This window comes from Ambystoma mexicanum, chromosome 8 (assembly GCF_040938575.1).
Source record: "Ambystoma mexicanum isolate Mex_15411 chromosome 8, UKY_AmexF1_1, whole genome shotgun sequence".
Lineage (NCBI taxonomy): Eukaryota > Metazoa > Chordata > Amphibia > Caudata > Ambystomatidae > Ambystoma > Ambystoma mexicanum.
In genome coordinates, this window is record NC_090929.1 from 401,123,586 (window position 1) to 401,143,134 (window position 19,549).

The following is a 19,549-nucleotide window of genomic DNA, read 5'->3' on the forward strand; positions in this document are numbered from 1 at the left end:
GTGGTAGGGGCAATCTCGTCCTTATCTCCGTACATAAGGATTGTATTGCCAACACAATGGCCGCCGAGTTGTCCTGCGGCTCCGGAAGCGACGGGCGTGACAGTTGACTTGGAACCTCGCTGGCGCTCTCGTCGTCCGGGTAGGCCTCAAACTTCTGGACTCCCCCAAGAAGTGTAACTCGACGAAAACTTCACCCTTGAGGGGCGTAGAAAATCCTAAATCGGTCCCTGTTGATCGGATGGAGAAACGGTGGAGCTTGAGGCTCTGTTTAACCGAAAAATGTGAAAATCTCTTTGAAAAAAGCACGAAAATGCAGCAAAGCTCGAGAGCTAAAGCACAAGGACTCCCAACACTTGAACGTGCGGTAAAAATCTGAGGATGGCTGCCAGGGGAGGGGCTTAGGTAGAGGACAGTCATTGGCTGTGGGCAGTATGACCCAGAGATCAGTGATTGGTTACTACTGAGAAAGACAGATCAGAAACGAAACTGATACTGATTTTTTCTTTTCCGAGGATTCCCAGCCTGACGGGGAATATTCATGAGCATGTGAATCCATGCCAAAGACATGCTGGAGAATAGTCACTTTCTTTAAATAACTTTGAGGGCAGCTTGCACCTACAACTATTGCAAGTCTGACGCCAAAATGTTGGCAGTGAGGCCAATTTTCAATGCTTGACATTTTTGTTGCAGGAAATGTCGTCAAAAACACCAATAGGACCGCAGAATTCATTGCACTAAAAAGGAATGTTTTAGCAGGTGTCCTTAGCTTCGAGGTTTAAATCTGTAGTAGCCCTGAAACGTCGCTACCAACTGTCTTCAGGAAGTGCCAGTAAAAATGCCTGCTCCAAGTTTTATTTAAATTCAAAAATACTTTTATTTATCAACCATCAAAAGGTAGAACCCAACTGGTTCACTTCCATGGCCACACAATAAGTTTCTAAGAATCTCTTCCAAGAGAAGCACATCAGCTACAAAAGCAAATCTTGAATTCCAGCCTATAGGTTTTAGTAATCACTTAAAAGGCTTACAAAACATGAACAGGGTTTACAACTACCTCATTAAAATTGAATGCTAAACTGCTTCCTACAGCAAACATTTTTTACTATGCTATCTGAACATTCTGTAGGAGTTGCGATAAAAGCTGATCAAATACAAATCTTGAGCTCCCAAAAAGCACAATGCCAAATTTTTTCAGGATCAGACACACCATTTCTAAGTGTTAACTGTTCGACCAAGCCCTAAAGTAAGTGCCTTGACCACCCCAGCCTGCTAGCGCTTTTATGGTTATCCACTGCAGTTTCAAGTTACCTTTCTGAATGTCCACTCAGACCCTAAGGCGAAACCATCACAAAAAAATAGGCTAGACCGCCATACTCATGTAGGTCTACCATAGTGTTTTGGTTAGAACTGAAAATGCATTTTTCATTCTGTAGTGAAGCAGTGACGCAACTCAAGAATTCTGAAAAAGCTTCAATTCAGTAATGGCCAGTGGCAGGAAGGAAAAACGCAGAAACACTGATATCAGCAGGACTTTCCTCATATGACAGATCTAGAAAGCATTTAACTTTAACACACAGGCGCCTGCAGTAGTGACATGCTCAACATAAAGCACACATGATATCTAGACACGACTGAGCGCACCAAGAAGCTGGCGTCACATAAAACAGATACAGTTCCTGCAACTGACAAGGAAAGAAAACTGGAGGGTCAGACTATAGGTGTCAAGGATGGCTAGATCATCAGATTCCAACAAAAGCTGCAATGAAGCATCAAAACATGGAGCTTGGGATGAATTCCAGATATCCAAACAGCAGAATGTTCTAGAGGCAGTGGTTGGCAGAATCTAGACCATGATTGCATTGACAGATCACAGGAACATCATAAAGGCCGTGCAAGGGCGATAGCTAGTGATGAAATGGCAATGCCTCAATTAATAGGGACATTAATTACTTGTGAAACTAGACAACTACCTAGGAATGTCAAAGAATACCTAACTGAGAAATATAAAACCTTGTTGAACAGAAGAAGAGAAGAAATCTCATTTACTCTGCAACAGGAGGAATACTTTCCACTTTTGATGGCAGCTTCGTTTCCACTTTTTAAATGAACGCTTTCATAGTAACCGTCTCTCTCTCTACACCACTGGATCCCTGTCGCTCCATTAAACTCCCAATGACAAGTTCCATTTGCTGCACAGCAACCCAAGAGATGAGGGAGGCAGTAATAACTGAGTCCGGTTCTCCATTTCCCCACATGTTGTGCCAGTAATCGATTCAATTGTCCACCACTTCCTCCTCTTCTTCTTCGTGTTGCTCCTCCTCCTCCACCCTCTCCTCATCCTCCTCTTCCCGGTTCTTGTCTTGGTCCTCTGTGTCGGTCTTCTTGTCCTTGTCTTTCTTTTTCTGCTCTGTGGCGTCTTTCTTTCCCTTTTGCCCACGCCTGTATGCTGCAAAGAAAACACAAGGACTAGTCAACAGACAAAAATAGGCGACAATGCTTTACATTGTATGAACTGCTTTTAGTTTACCTTTCACAACTATTTCACAAAATGGATGCGCCCATGTGCTTGCTTTTGCAAATTTTGAGCTTGAATAGCTCAACATTTTACATAGGAATTTTATTTAAAAAAGTGCGAGTATATTTTTTAAATATTGCCCATTTATTTTTTAAATAAAAATTTTAGGCAAACCATTCCTTTAAATATTACATTTTGGTTCACTTAAGTTTGAGTGGTCTTCATGAATTGTGTATATATTTTACACTCCCACATAAAAATTACTCAAGATAGTAACTGTTACGTTAGTCCTTGAGTTCATAAATCGATTTACTTCAGATGTCAATCCCCATTGCGTGATATAGAATAGGTTTCCAGGCATCTTAAGCAAAACTGAGCCCTGCGGACATGCATGCTACACTGCCATACAGCTTTGATTTCTTCAGTTCGTCATCTCCATTTAGCCAGAAGGTAAGAGTATATGGGGATGAAGTAGAGATTATAGAGAGCAGCTAGCAGCTCCTATAATGAACTTATACCAATTAAGCAACAGACATTCTTCAGCTTCATATGATATGGCATTTATAACGCGCCTATACACAAGTGTTTCAAGGTGCAACGAAGCAAGGGAGGGGGAACAGAGGGAAGACCGAGACAATGATCTTACTGGGCCAGGTGATATTGACATCGCGCAAGTGCAGGGGAGGGGGCAGTGCAGTACATAGGATAAACAGTACACATAAATAAAACAAAGAGTGCAGCCAGCTGGTGGCAAGTGCAGGGGTACGTGCAGGCACAAATGCTGGTAGGTGACTTTAGGGATACAGAAACAGCCCCCAAATGCAAGGGTTGCCAGGGGGGCAGAGCAGGTGTGCAACTGGTGGGGAGGGGACTTGGGCCCGGGATCAGAGGGTAGCCAGGAACAAGTGCAGTTTCAGTTTAAGCGAGGAGATCAGCAGGGGAGAGGAGGAGAGAAAGCAGGAGCAAAGAGGGTGGTCTTGAGGTGCTTCTGGAACCAGAGATGTTCTCCTCAAGTTTCAGAGAGGCAGGGAGGCTGTCCCAGAGAGAGGCTCCAGCCGAAGAAATATCTACCACCAACTCGTTGCTTGGAGAAGCGACCGACCCTGAGGGAGTTTGAGGCGGATGAGCGAAGAGTAAGAGAAGGAAGATATTTAGGAAGAGAGAGTTGATGGTATTGAGGCCCCAGAAGGCCTTGTGGACAATGCAGAGGGTTTTGAACTTGATCCTCGCCGCCACAGGGAGCCAGTGCAGAGATTTCGTCCTGGAGAGATACGATTCCTAAGCTTGAGGCCAAGGACAAGTTTTGCAGCCCTGGTATGGATGAGTTGCAAAGGGCGGAGAGTAGAGGCAGGCAGATTTAGAAAGAGGCTGTTGCAGTAGTCCAGCCTAGAGATAACCAGAGCTCTGGAGACAGTGAACTTCTGGGGGAAGGAGAGCAAAGGAAGAATACCTCAGAGGAGATGCAGCTAGTAGTGTGACTTCTTAGAGAGGTGAGGAGAGAAGGAGAGTGTGGAGTCGTAGATGACCCCAAGGCTTTTAGCCTCACAGGTGGGAACAGGGAGAGGACCAAGAGAGGCTGGCCAGAGAGTGACAGGAAAGGAGGGAGCAGGTGTGCCGATGAGGAGAATCTCGGTCTTACTGGCATTAAGGCTGAGATCATTGGCAGCACACTACTCTTGGATAGCAGACAGACAGTCAGAGATGAGACAAGGAGAAGAGAAGGTGGAAGAGAGCCAGAAAATGAGTCGTCATCCACATAGCACTGAAAGTTGGGGCAGAGAGAGACAATGCAGTGGGCAAGAAGTGCTAGATATTGGTTGAATAGCCAGGAAGAGAGGTTAGACATCTGGGGAACAACACAGGTAGAGATAGAGGAGAGGAAGGACCCAACGTGGATCTGGGAGGGTCGATCGGAGAGGAAAGAAGTCAACCAAGCCAGGGCCCATCAGTAATACCCAGGTTATCACAGAGACGGTTGAGCAGGATGGCCTGGTTGACCGTGTCAAAGGCAGTAGAGAGATCAAGTAAGATGAGAACACAGGGGGTGTTGGAATCGAGATTGGAGAGCAGGTCTTCACAGATGTTCAGGAGAGCAGTTTCCGTGCTTCTGGCAGCTCTGAAGCCAGACTGATGGTCATGGAGACAACCAACAGATTCAGTGTAAAGATTAAGCTAGGAGATGGCCAGCTTTTCCAAGAGCTTGCCTAGGAAAGGAATGATGGAGATTGGGCGAAAGCAGGGCAGGACGGCAGAGGATTTTTAAAGAAGAGGGTGCACAAGGGAGTGCTTCAGGGGAGAAGGGAAGACTCTGGTGGCAAAGGAGTGGTTGCAAAAATCAGCTAGAGCAGGAGCCAGGGTGTCAATGTGGTCTTTGATGGTTTTTGAGGAACAGGGGTGAACCTGTTTTGACAAGACTTTCATTGATTGGACTTGTCTAGAAACCTCATCTGGGGAGAAGGCAGAGAAGGAGGGAGGAGAGGTTGCCGAAGAAGGGCCAGAGGAAAGGCAGGGCGTAGGGGGAGGAGGGGATAGGAATAAAGAGGACAGGATGTCCTGAGTTTTAGAGATGAAATGAGAAGCCAGGGCCTGGGAGGGGACAGGAGAGTTAGAGACAGCAGCCGGATTGGCCAGCTCCTTACAGATTTTCAAGAGTTTGTCCGAGTTGTTAGATGCCGCAGAGACGTGGGCTTGGATGTGGGCTCTCTTCTTGGTGCAGACAGAGAGCTGGTATTGCCTTTGGAGCAGGCGACAGGACAGTTTGTCAGAGGATGTACTGGAAGCATGCCATTTCAACTCAGTCACCCTGCACTTGCGTTTAAGGGTGATGAGGTCCGAGTCGTACCAGGAGTTGTACTTGGCTTTGGGCTTCAAGCAGATCCTCATGACAGGGGCAAGAACATCGAGAGTATCAGATATAGCACAGTGGAGCATAGAAAGGGTTCTGTCAGGGTGCGAGTCAGCCAAAGGGGGAGGAGGAGGTGAGAAAGTGGCAGCGAAAGCCTCAAATGAGACACGCTTCATGGGTCGGATAACCGAGAAGGTAGGCGGCAGTGCTGGAGTTGGCTTGGCCTGAGGGGTAGAGAGGGTGAGCTGGGAGAAAAGGAGAAAGTGATCACTCCAGGAGAGAGGAGTGGTGAGAAGGATAGAAAGGGGAAGATCTGAAGAGATCCGAACATCAAGAAAGTGCCCTGCAGTGTGAGTCGGGACAGATCAAACTTAAACACAGAAAACCTGAGGGGTTGCTACTTTACATAAAATAGTTTTCGATATACTTCTGAAAGGCCCAATGGGTATTCCATAGCTATAACAGTGCGAGCATTGTTTCCAGATGGTGATGGACAACCTTTAATCATGTAGCATAAGGCTGCATGAGTCAATCCAAAATTAGAGAGGCCCTAGCGTGGTAAGGGCTACCAGAGTAAAAAAAAAAGGTTTAAAAATAAAAAAAACAAGAAAACTTGAAACCTCCTTCAGTTCACCAAAAAAACCTGGTGAACATTCAAGAACAATGCATTTCTTTCTCTGTGCTATCTGCTTAACCCAAAAATTCAGATACAATTAAGTACACCTTGGCTGCGCAATACTTAAGCATGCACTTTCACAAGAAATCCACCTTTGGACTTCCTTGCTCCAAAGATATTACACCGATTCAACAGCTTATCATTTCTCCCATCTCCACCTCTTCCTGGGATTGGATTGGATCTTTCCTAATGGCAGCTGTGCACAGAGCTTAGGTTCATAAGTGCACCTTGCAACCGGGAGCACGACACATCAAAAAAGGTACTAGCAACATCTAGTACTTTTGATGTTGCAGGGTGCTGGAGATTAACCTGGCTGCCAGGGACCCAAGGCAGATCATCTGAGAGGAACAGGGGGGAATGTTGCTGAGCTGGGTGGCCCCTATATTGATGCAGTAAATTGCCCAGGGTATGCTTGGTGCAGAGGCACTAGTCAACTGGTGACAAAGGTAGTATGGGCTCTAATGGAGAGAGTGAGGATGTGCTTCAGTGCAGGAGTGGAGTGGAAATTCCCTCCTTTATACTGCTTCCATGTCGTCAGTGCCCAGGATGGAAGCATCAAAAAAAAAGGTGCGAGAAAACGGTATAAGGATCTCCCATAAGAGCCACAGCAGCAGAAAGCAGAGTTTCTTCATTGTGCTTGTAATTTACAAAAATGAACTAATATGAATCGAAGAGCATGCCAGCAATTGCTCTCAAACACCAGTTGGAACACTTGTTTCGGGGACAAAAGGTGAATAGTAACCAAAAAGCAGGTAGGAGAGTAACAATACAATACAACCTAGGTTTAAATTGTGGGCTACCACATTTAACCTGCAAACCCACGTTCCCATTTTCTGAACCCTCTTAGCTAACAATTCTATGTCAAGACCGGAGGCTCGAATTATGCTCCTCTTTCAATTTACCACTCAAGAAGCAATGACAAACCAACCTGTCCAGTAATTAACCATGACCACACTGAACATCCTCTTTCTTTGCTGCTAGGCAGCGAGTTAAGTACAATTTTTCATGAGTTCATACCGGTGTCACTATACCTTAAATGTCAGCTTATTTAATGTGTGGCAAGCGCGCAGTGTAGAAGTGTGGCAGAGCATATCCGCATTCAGTGGGGCAGGAGAGTTAAGGTCACGACAGGGCTAGTGCGCCAGCGACCTCAACCATATGGCGAGCCCCACAGAGGGCAGCACAGTCTCGGACGAAGGAGTGCAATGAGATTGCTTAATTCCGGCGCTTCTACATGTAGCGAAAAGAGACAGTGCTAGAGATATCACTCCGGCGATTTGAAATTATATATCAATGAAAAACCTCAGAAATGTGCCAGTTATGGTAAGCTAAGCAACCCTAATTCGCGCCACCACCCTGCACTGCTAAGACTAACACCCAGGACATCAACGATGACATCACAAATGCCATCGATGACATCACTGATGGCACCACATATTTGGCCCACTTGTTTTTGTTCACTGACAGTCAGAATTTTAAAATTCAAAAGGTGCTGTATATCTAGACGTAAACCTTGTCATATGTTCTTAAAGTACTTTCCTTAAGGTTTGGTCTCAGCTCATGGTGCACGTACATAGGGCAATAGGCAGGCCTCAAACAAACAATTCATTTGTATACATGAAGAACAAATGTAATGCTATTAACATTTTCTGATGATGCAGTTTTTCTTCCTTAACTTTCCCTGTATGTGTCTGATTTGTATGCATTGTGGGTCTTCATACGTATTGTTTGTACTAGCACAAGTGGAGTAAGTCTTGAATCGTTAGCTAGTTATTACATGTTTAGCATTACACAATCACCCCTGACATCTTGTTACCAACATTATAAACCCAACCCCTTGTAGAGACTTTTCATCAAAATTAATTTCACATGTGATGTCATCAATGACATTTGTGATGTCATCTTTGATGTTCTGGGTGTGAGTCTTAGCAGTGCACAGTGGTGGCACGAGTTATGGTTGCTTAGCTTACCATAACTGGCGAAATTCTGAGGTTTTTCGGGTTTACTTTTAACCATAACGTCCCTTTAGCAATGTTTTTTCATTGATTTTCATAGGTTTTTATTAGTGCAACTTAACCATAACATCCCTTAAAGATTTTTCAGTGAATTTTATATGTTTTTATTGGTGCCACTTAAACTATTAAACCTGTGAAATTCTATTTGCTAAATTCCAGATTAACAATTCCCAATCACTCACCATCCATCTAATATACAGACCACCGGGTCCTCTTGGCACCTTCGAGGAAGATCTGCATAATATACTTACTAACAGCCTCAAACCAACCTCTCAATTAATCCCATTAGGGGACTTTAACATAGGCTTTAAAGGAATGGTTCGGTCAAAAATTTTTATTGGCCCTACGGGTCGGCCATGTGTTTTTAAGCCTAAGTCGCTCGATTTTAGAAACATTTCCTATGGACCTTACCCCAGTTTTCGTCCATTAAACACGCGAAAACAGGCAGTAGGGCGCCGCCATTTTGTGATAATCCTATCACTTGGCGCATCGCCCTGGCTGTCCTGCTTTTGCGGCACTAAATCATATCCCCCGCCCCTGAGCCTGTCATCAGCAGACGCGTACCACCCATTTCACAACGCCAAAGCACGTCTCGTGTCAACATTCACTGCGCTTCAGCTAATGACGCGTCGCCATGGAAATGGCAGGACTCCTCTTTTCTCAATAAGTATAAACAGACCGTTTCACAACACACAGCAGCAGATTTTCGATTCCATTCCTCTCTGTTACTTTGAGTATTCTGTGACTCGTTTCTGTGCTCTGGTCAGCTACCTTCGTTGCTTGTAGCCCGTGTGAACAGATACCAGTACACCGCTATAAATTATTTTAGTTTAACACACAATGGCTACAATAATGCCCTACATGTACGAGCCCGAGTATACCGAGGAGGAACTACTGGAAAGGGAAACACGCGAAAACGATGGGTCTTCCGACGGCAGTTGGGAGGACGATTCAACAGCTGAAGAGCCTGGACCTAGTCGCATGGACGGTGTTTTCACCTGGTGCACATGCAATCGGTGCGAGCTAATGCCAACCGAGGACGAGAACTGCTGCTGTTGTGAAAACTCGGGATGCGTGGCCTACATTTCGGAAGGCGAGCCACGACCGCAATGCATCACCGAGCTGCCAGACTTCAGGGCAGCCTGCCTCACACGGTCCATGTTGAGGATAATGATGGTGCTTATGCACGAACTTCGCGCAACTGTTCGTCCTCGTAATCCGAGTAACGAGTAAGTATGCTCTGCTTGTCATGCCACTCCTACTTCATGGTCTTCTACTATGTCCAAAATTTCTTCTACTATGTCCAAAATTACATATACATATTGTAACGCATGAAAGTCGTTCAATAGTGTCCGGTGTCTAGATAGCATTTGTCCGAGCAGAATGCCATTAGTTACAAGAATTGTCATTGACAACAAACGTTTATTAAACTTATCTTGGTCATTTAAAAACAGTTTGTTTCATTCCTTTTCACAGGTGGTACAGGCTGGTGGCCTATCGTTCCTTTACATGGTGGCTTCATGGTAAGCTTGGACACCGCGCTCGAAGAGTAATAACCGCCTGTGCCGTTCGTGCCATAAGAGAAACTTTCCCAAGTGACAGCAGTCAGTACAGGGGATTTTCTCTCGCTGTGCTGCAACCTGACCTGTACAATGTGTAAAGTCTTGTATTTTTGTGTCATCAAAATAAGATACAAAATAAAACAGCACATATATTTTAACAACGGTTATTTCGATTATTTAAATGAATCAAGTGCGTCTCCATTCAAGGATGGACGTCAGACATCTGTGCCCCGAATGGGTGAAGGTCAGGTCGCTGTGATGCAGGGTGGTCACTATCTAAGCTAACATAATATATTCTCAATAATGCATGCACTAAATAACACTTGATCAAAGTCTTTCAGTCGGTTATGTCTCTATAAAAGTCGCACATTTATCTATTCTATCAATTAACATTGAATTATACAGGCCTTAGGTTAAGTGTCTTGACCACTATGATACACTGTTTGAAGTGTGGGTCTGTGCTCACAAGAATCTCCGGTATGTGGCATTTGTCATTGATGGGCAACAATATACTGCAGTAGGGGTCTAATGTTAGTTGGGGATCTGCGAGGTGGGCATCATGGCGTGGTCAGTGGTCTGGCACAGGAAGAGAATACCTTGCAGGGACACAGGGTCAGAATGGCAGTAAGTTTCCACTGGCGAGGGTGCGTGGGCAAGGACACGTTTGTGGAGAGGAACAAGCTATGTGCTTAGTTCAGGCTGGTTCAGATGCAAGACAGTGATCTCAGAGGAAGAAAGATGTGTTATATTTATTAGCTGTTGCAAATACCTCTGGAGTTTTCCAGTCAGAGTGGGCAGTGAGGCCTGGTCACCAAGGTGGAGTGTAAAGGGAGTACAAAAATGGATGTCCCGTGTCCTGCTCAGTGGTCCCATTAACGCGAATGTCAATCAAAGTTAACATCACATAAGGGCAAGGGGCAAACCCACTACTGGAGGCACTTGGTCCGAGTTTCTACTGAGAAGTAAAGGATGAGAGGGGCCTGATGGCCCCTCGCACCCACACACTTGCCTCACTCCCCAGGCCCATCCATTTCACCCCCTCTATCAAAGGCGGTTCGCACCCGGGGATGAGCGCTGGCATGGTGGGCTGTCACGGGCGCAAACGACCAAGGTGCCAACCAGCATGTACACTTCAAAAGGTATCCCACGCCCAGGGGCCATCGCACACATGGCCTCCTGAGACCCCGTGTCTCCAGGCAGGCCTCCCCTGAGGCAGGCCGCCCCCCTGCAAATCACATAATACCACGACATACACACGTTATTCATTCACAAACACACCCCTGTTTCTAATACTTTATAAACCACTTGATATGTCTCATGAGAACATCTTTGTGCTTTGCAGTCAACTCCTGAACCTTCTACCTGAGAAGCACTGAGATCTATGCTAATCTGCTCATCGTCATGCTATCTGTGACCGCTTCGAGCAAACTCGTCAGTGTGCTACCTGTGGCGATCTACCTGTTCTCCTGCAACATACTGCTCGGCCTGCTGAATCCAACTGTTTGTTGGTCAAGGTAAGGCCATGTATCCTAGTCAGATTTTGGTCATTTTTACATTTCTATCTATTTGCGATTACAGTACCCAATAGTGCTATGGTCATTGGTCTCATTGCTACTGACTTGAGTTTCAATTGTTATGCTATCAAAAGATTCTATTTATTTTCATCTGTGTCAATTGTCAACGAATTGCATCCTTTCGGGGGTCCAGTCTATAATGTAAGCATGCTTCCTTCTCGTGCAAGACAGAACATCCAAGGGACGAGTCACATGTTCAGAGTTTAGTCACATCATTTAAAAAATTTCTGTAAGGAACAAGTTACTTACCTGTAACTGTTGCTCTCCAGCACGGGTCTGGCATGGATTCACATGCTCATGAATATTCCCCCGTCGTCAAGCCGGGAATCCTTGGTAAAGAAAAAAAAAATCAGTATCAGTTTCGTTTCTGATCTGTCTTTCTTTCTGCCCCCAGCCAATGACTGCCCTCTACCTAAGCCCCTCCCCTGGCAGCCATCCTCAGATTTGGTAGCACGTAAAGTGGCAGTATGACCAAGTGAAGAGCCGCAGAGGGGAAGGAGGGAGGGTTTGCATGTGAATACATGCCAGACCCATGCTGGAGAACAACAGTTACAGGTAATTAACTTGTTCCTTCTCCAGCATGGGGTCTGGCATGGATTCATATGCTCATGAATATTAGAATACATAGCAGTATACACATGCACAACCACGGGAGGTGGCAACAGGCTCAACATTAAGCAATACAACAACTCAACATTAAGCATCTCTTACCTCCTCACCAGGCTCACCTTAAGCGAACAGGTTGCGCAGCACTGCTTGGCCGACCCTGGACTCCTCGCTCGAGTCCCGATCGACGCAGTAGAATCAAGTGAAGGTGTGCGTCGACCTCCACGTAGCAGCCCTGCAGATGTACAGCAGGGGCACACCAGACAGGAACGTCGTGGTAGCAGCGATCGGCTCTGGTCAAATGGGCTCTCGGACGGCCGGGCAGCGGTCTGTTTGCCAACCGGTGACAGTGCATGATGCAGCCGGAGAGCCATCTGGAAATGGAAGCCTTCCAGAGAGCCTTCCCTTGATTCACAGGTCCAAAGTTCACAAACAGCTGTGATGTCTTCCGAAAACTCTTTGTGCGGTCCACGTAGAACTTCAGCGCTCTAGTCATATCCAGCGAGTGCAAAGTCCTCTCGGCCGGAGACGAAGGCGACGGGAAGAAAACTGGCAACACCAAGGGCTCGATGAGGTGGAAGTCCGACGGCACCTTGGGCATAAAGGCATGCGTCCTCAGCACCACCCTCGTGTCGTGAAAAGTCAAGTATGGAGGCTCGCAAGATAGGGCCTGGATCTCTCCCACTCGTCGTGTGGAGGTGATGGCCAAAAGAAATGCTGTCTTCCACGACAGGAACTTCAACGGCGCCGAATGCATAGGCTTGAATGGGGCACCCATGAGCCTGGTCAGCACCACGTTGAGCTCCCACGCCGGGGCAGGGGCCTTCACCGGCGGGAACGATCGGAATAGTCCCTTCATAAATTCCTTCACCAGGCGATGAGACCACAAGGACGCCCGTCCTGTAGTTCTGGTGTATCGGGAAATGGCAGCCAGATGTATCTTGATGGAGGCGTGAACCAGTCCAGCTTTTTCCAGCGACAGTAGGTATGGCAATACTTGAGGGGCCGTAATCCGCAGAGGGTTAATCTTCTGTGCACGGCACCAGAGAGAACATCTTCCATTTATGTCCATAGCATTTGAGAGTTGAGGACGCCCTGGCTTTTGCAAGAACCTCTCTGCAGTCAGCCGGGATATCGTATCCTCCAAACTCTAGTGCTGCAGGAGCCAAGCCTGCAAGTTCAGCGACTCTGTGTCGTGATGGAGAATGGCGCCTCCTTCTCTAGAGAGAAGATCCGCGTCCGTCGCCAGCTTGATAGGTGGGGACGCCGACAAGTCCAGAAGGTCAGGGAACCAGATCTGTCTCGGCACGCAGGTGCGACGAGGATCATCCTGCACCTGGACCTCTTGAGCTGGTTGATGAGACGGAACGGCAAAGGAGGGAACACGTACAGGAACAGGCCGTCCCAACGGAACGAGAAAGCATCGCCCATGCTCCTCGGTTGTGCGAACCTGCTGGCGAACCTCTGGCACTTGGAGTTCGTCGCCGTCGCGAACAGGTCGATCTGGGGTTTGCCCCACCGTTGTAAGAGCCGATCCACCTGGTCCTGGCGTAGTTCCCATTCGTGGCACGAGCGCGGCTCCCTGCTGAGTGAGTCGGCGATGGTGTTTTTTATTCCTGCCAGGTGGAAGGGAACCAGAAACATCCCCTGGGCGACGGCCCAGTGCCACAGATCCTGGGCCTCCTTGGATAGGGCTGGGGATCTGGTGGCTCCCTGCTTCCGGATGTAGAACATCGTGGTGGTGTCGTCGGTGAAGATCCTCACCACTTTGTCCTTGAGGGACGGAAGGAACGATTTGAGCGCCCAGAACAAGGCTTGTAGCTCCAGGATGTTGATGTGAAGAGACCTCTCCTCCGGGAGCCAGAGGCCTCTTGCGTGGAGATATCCGGTGTGGGCCCCCATCCCTCCAGGGAGGCATCCGTCGTTACCGTCTCCTGATAAGCCAGGGCCTGAAAGTCCATGCCTGCCCCAAGATGCGCACGGGCACCCCACCATATAATCGCCCGACGGAACTCCTCGTCGAGCGGGATCCTGTCTTCGAAGCTGCCCGCTGCTTGAATCCAGCGGGCGTCGAGGAACTCGTGTAGCGGACGCCTCCGAAGTCTGCAAAGGGGCACAAGGTAGATGCATGAGGACATCATCCCAAGGAGGGACTTGATGGACCTCACTCTGGCCACATCCGTGGCTAACAGGCGCTGCACCTTGCCCAAAATGGCCTTCGTCCTTTCTTCCGATGAAGATGCCAATCGCTTCAGTCTATCGAGCTTCACTCCCAGAAACAGTGCCACCTGTGACGGGACCAGATGGGATTTGGGGTAGTTGATGGCGAATCCCAGCTCCGTGAGCAGGCGGACGGTCCTCGCTGTGTGTTCAACGGTGAGTTCTCTTGACCTTGCACGGATTAGCCAGTCGTCCAGGTAGGGGTAGACATGGATCCCTTGCAGGCGCAGCCGCGCCACACTTGGTGAACACCCTGGGTGCCGACTTTAATCCGAACGGCAGGGCTCTAAATTGGTAGCGACGCCCCTGGACTACAAATCTGAGGAACTCTGTGTCCTTTGAGAATGGGGATTTGGAAGTAAGCATCCTTCAGGTCCAGTGACGATATGAAGTCACCCTCCTCCAGCTGTCCCAGCACGTGCTGGAGGGTGACCATCCTGAATTTGTGCCTTGATGTACTTGCTCAACCAACGCAGGTCCAGGATGGGGCGCCAACCACCTGTCTTCTCTCTGACGAGGAAGTATCTTGAGTATACTCCGGAGCATCATGGGGACGAGCTTGATGGCACCCTTCTTGAGCATCGCCCTTACCTGCAACAGCAGTTGAGGGACGTGATTCTCCTTCCTGGCCACAGGAGGAATACGAGGACACTTCTTTTGAAATTCCAGTGAGTGTCCGCGGGCCAGGGTGTCCAGCACCCAAACGGTCGGTGGAGATGGACTCCCACACGCTGACGAACTTCGTCAGCCGGCCTCCCACCGGGGTGCTTCGGTGGGGGCCCCGACGCTACGGCTGGTTCAGTCCTGCTTGGAAGAGGCCTTGCCACGTTGGCCTCCTTCCCGACGGCGGCGAGACACTCCTTGCTTGCCGCGGCCTCTGTAGGCCTCGTGGGAAGAGGAGCGGGCCGCCTGGCAGTAAGTAGAAGAGCTGCTGTGGGATCCCTTGGAGGCTCCCGGTCTACCTTCAGAGCTCCGAAAGGGCCGCCGTTGCTGAAGGACTCCTAGGGCTCGGGCTGTTTCCGTGTCCGTCTTGATGGCCTGGTGGGACTCATCCACCGTCTTTCCAATCAGGTTGTTGCCGTCAAACGGCATGTCCAACAATCTGGTCTGGACATCCTGGCGTAAGTCTGTCGCCTTGAGCCATCCTCGTCGTCGGAGGCAAACCCTGATGCCCAGTTGGCGAAATCCGGTATCGGCAATGTCTGTTGCCACCATTATGGCGTGATCCGACACCACCTCTCCTTCCTGCAGAATCTGTAGGGCCTCCGCCCTCTTGTCCGGTAGAAGTCTAGCAGAGGAGCTATCTTGAACGAAAGCTCCCTGTCGTAACGGGCCACAATCGCTAAGGCATTAGCCGCCTTAATCGTCGTCGCCGCCGCCATGACTCGTCGTCCCATGGAGTCCAACTTCTGGCCCTCGTTGTCCGGCGGGGAAGTGGAAGCCGCCGCACCCGCTGCTTTCTTCTTGGCCGCTGACGAGACGAGGCACAAGGGGGCGGCATCGGGGACCCGGTACTACTTCTCGTACCTGTCCCTCTTGGCGGGTGTCGTGGAAGGATCTTGAGGATAGCCAGCCCCTCGTCCCAGATATCGTCGAGCAACGGCACCGCGAGGACCGTCTTTCTTCTGGCCTCTCGTCGTTGGTAAAGAAAACCTTCCTTTTTCTGTTCCTCAGGGCAGAGCTGGAAGAGCTCGGATGCCCTGGCTATCATGGCGTTAAAAGAGCCAATTTCGTCGGGCGGAGAGGCCCGAGGGGTGGGGGGGGTGATGACGGGATGTCCATTGTGTCATCGCCGCCATCGTCGTCTGTCCCCGTCACTGTATCCGTCGCCGTATCCTCCCGAGGGTCCAGCGAGGGGAATGAGGGGTCCACAGGCCTCGCGGCCACGAAGGGCGGGGCGGGGTGGACTCTCCTCTGCTTGTTCGGAGGGCTTCCCGACGGGCCTGGTTCTGGATCCTCTGTCGGGGTCCGTGGTAACCTCGTCCTCATCTCAGTACATAAGGATTGGATCGCCAACAAAATGGCCGCCGAGCTATCCTGGGGCTCGGGTAATGGCTGCGACGGACGGGATGGCTGCTCCACTGGGCCCTCGACGTCGATCACATCAGCGGGAACCTTCCCCAGGGATCGAACCTTCTCGAACCTCTCGTTGAGGCGTATGAACCTCTTGTTGAGGCCTTTCACGGTTTCCACCGGTGAAGCTAGAAGCCTCTCTAGAAGCTTACCCGGGTTCTCGGACTTCCTCTTCCCCGAACCAGAGCGCTGGTTCGTGGTTGATCGTGCCGGGGAAGTCGCGCCCTGCCTGGCAGTCGAGGAGCCCGAACTTTCAACGCTCCTGTGCCCGCGGACTCGCGGTGCTTGGCCTTCTGTTGGGCTCCCGTCGCCGGGGCGCCCTCACAGGACTTAGAAGACCGCTCAGACTTTTTCTTCGCCTTCTCACCTGCTGTGCCCTTCTCCAGCCAGGCGGCGAGGCGGGAACGACGATCTTGCTTGGTCCGTTCCGACAGGTTCTTTCAGAATGCAGTCCTTCTCCACGTGCGTCTTGTCCTCATGAAGGCAGTAGAGACATCTCGAATGCTCGTCCTCCTTGAAAATATTTTGCAATCCGCATCCTGGGCAGCTCCTGAACAGCTTGGATCCGGGCGTCGAGCTTCCCTTGTCCTGGGCCATGTCCGTTGAGGTAGGCCACAGATCTTCTGGAATCCTCCAAGAAGCGTAACTCGACGAAAACCTCACCCTTGAGGGGCGTAGAAGAATTCCGAAACGGGTCCCCGTTATCGGAAGTAGAAACGGTGGAACTTGAGGCTCGATTAACCGAACAAATGAGAAAAATCTCCTGAAAAAGCGCAAAAACGCAGTAAAAGCTCGAGAGCTAAAACACAAGGACTCCCAACACTTGAACGTGCAGTAAAAATCTGAGGATGGCTGCCAGGGGAGGGGCTTAGGTAGAGGGCAGTCATTGGCTGGGGGCAGTATGCCCCAGAGATCAGCGATTGCTTACTACTAAGAAAGACAGATCAGAAACTAAACTGATACTGATTTTTTTCTTTACCGAGGAATCCCGGCCTGACGACAGGGAATATTCATGAACATGTGAATCCATGCCAAACCCCATGCTGGAGAACTTATGAAAATACTAAGCCCCACATAATGAACTGGTATAGTTCCGGCTACCAAAACAAACCTTGCATTGAACATGGTATGGTTCATTTACTTTATGACATTTTTATTTATCAAGGTTTTATAATCTAGATATTTACTTTTCAGAATTTTCAACAATGCCTGCCTGTTCGATTAGCGGTTGCCCTTCGAAGACCCATGCTAAATCTGAAGGCACTAGAATGCATATATTCCCTAAAACTGTTGATCGAATAAGAGAATGGGTCAGACATTGCGGATATCCACCGGAAGAGCTTGAAAGTAGAGTCCAGCAAGTCTTTGAGGACAAGAGGGGTGATCGATACCGCATCTGCAGCCGGCACTTTTCCTCGAACATGTACGCCACATCTTGGGTAACAAAGAATAAACGGCGAACGACACGAAAATTGCTCGCAAACGCTATTCCAACTCTATTCGTCCACATTCCGCCACTGGTGAGTCAAGTGTCCAGATTTAGCTTTAGGCCTTGCGGTAGTGTATAGGTAGCCGAATGGATTAATTGATATTTTAGGCGTTGTGTCCCTTGTAATACTTTCGATATTGATATGAGTGTATAGCTTTTTGAATAATGACATTTATCAAATTATTTTTCCATTTTATAACCCCCAAAGGAAATCTATTTATGGGCGCAGGGAACTGTGCTATATTGCGCATTTTCAATAGCATTATTCTCAAGTATTCTGTCGGTTTACATGGCAATGTTTTAATATTTGCATTTCATTATCAAACAATAATTTACCTTTACAAGTGCTTGACTATCCACTGAATCTGAAGCAAGAACATTCTACATCCGTGGCGTGCCCGCAGTTATCAACCACTTCTAGCGCGTATCAGGTAATCATACTTGGCTATTCCGCTACAGACTTGTTTTATGCATGTCAAGTAATAGTTTGTATGTAACGTGTGCTTATTTTACCAATTGTTTGGTTAGTGCTTTCCAATTGACATACACCTTAGTTGTCATCCCCTGGTGTTTGTTTTCAGTTATAATTAGTGTTATCCATACTAATGCAAGTACTGTCTTTCAGGGAGATGCTGAAGCGTCCACCATATTGACAACAGCCCTAGATGTTCTTCAGCAGCACGATGTATGGATACTGACAGATCCATCGACCTTGATCATCAGGACTGGAACACTTGTCATTTGATTGTTCTACACCACGTTTCATTCGTGGTTAGCCATTGATATGTACCTGTGCGGTCGATGCCAAGTGTGTGTTGTGTTTTCAATATTGTAATCCTTACTAATGCAAATACTATGTTTCAGGCAGTTGTTGAAGCGTCAACCCACGCACTTGATGCAGAGCCTGACATTCAAGTAATTCCAGGGGAAGTGAAGCGGGACCATGCGGATATGAATCGTCCCAAAAGCTTTCGGAAGCGCGCACCGCATTTACAACATCCATAGATATTCTTCAGCAGCATGAGGTATGGATACGGACAGCACCATCGGGCGTGATCATATAATGTGATTCCATTTGCTATACTTTCTTCCCTATTAACTCAAGTACTGTGTTTCAGGGAGCGATGGAGCTTCCACTACAATCACAAGATCCCATTTAGATGATGCAGATGTAAAGAAATCTGAGAAATAAGTCGATTAAATATGATCATATTTTAATATTCCTTGATTCTTTTAGACAATGCATCATTTGTGGTTATCTCTTTATAAGTACCTGTGCCATCGACCCAAGTGTGTGTTATGTTTACAATACTGAAAACCATACTAACGCAAGTACTGTGTTTCAGGGAGTTGCCGATGCCTCCGCTCCAATACAATCATTCATGACAGTCCATGCAGAGCCAGAGGTATGGATACTGACAGTTCCATGGAACTAGATCATCAGAGCTCGAATACTTGTCGTTTGATTGTTCCATACAATGTTTAATTTGTGTTGAGCTATTGAGATGTACCTGTGTGTTCGTCCCCACTTGTGTTTTATGTTATCAATATTGTGATACATAGTAATGAAAGTACTATGTTTCATGGAGTAGATGGAGCCTCATTCCGTGCTGTCTATGCGGATACAGAAAATATAGTCGTTGCAGTGCAAGAGGAAGGGAAGAGATGCGGAAACGAATCGGAGCTACAGCGTGCAGATGTTGAAGGTCGAGTCAAGAAAGTTGCAAAGAAAAGAAACAAAAATAAGGTAAGTTACAATCAGTTCATAACTTTAGAAATGTTTTTGTGCTGGGGACTAGATTATGTTTTTTTCCAGTCAATTGTACTATACTTTATCTTGTGTTTAAACTGAACATCCCTTTTCCAATCTGTCCTCTAGTCTTCCACTACTCCGGACCCAGCAGACCCCTACAGGGGCCCTTTGGACGCCAGGCTCATGAAGGGTTTCAGTCCCGGCGCCATAGGCGCCGGGCT

General features: G+C 48.1%; 1 protein-coding gene across 1 annotated transcript in view; it reads right to left on the reverse strand.

Moving 5' to 3' along the window:
- Window positions 1–849: 849 nt before the first annotated feature.
- The window catches only part of POLE3 (DNA polymerase epsilon 3, accessory subunit), a 274,341-nt gene continuing 255,641 nt past the window's right edge, over window positions 850–19,549 (reverse strand). Inside the window, exon 5 of the mRNA XM_069609898.1 lies at window positions 850–2,446. Within this exon, the coding sequence (XP_069465999.1) occupies window positions 2,274–2,446 (173 nt within the window). The 3' untranslated portion in view covers window positions 850–2,273. The remainder of the gene's footprint in view (window positions 2,447–19,549) is intronic.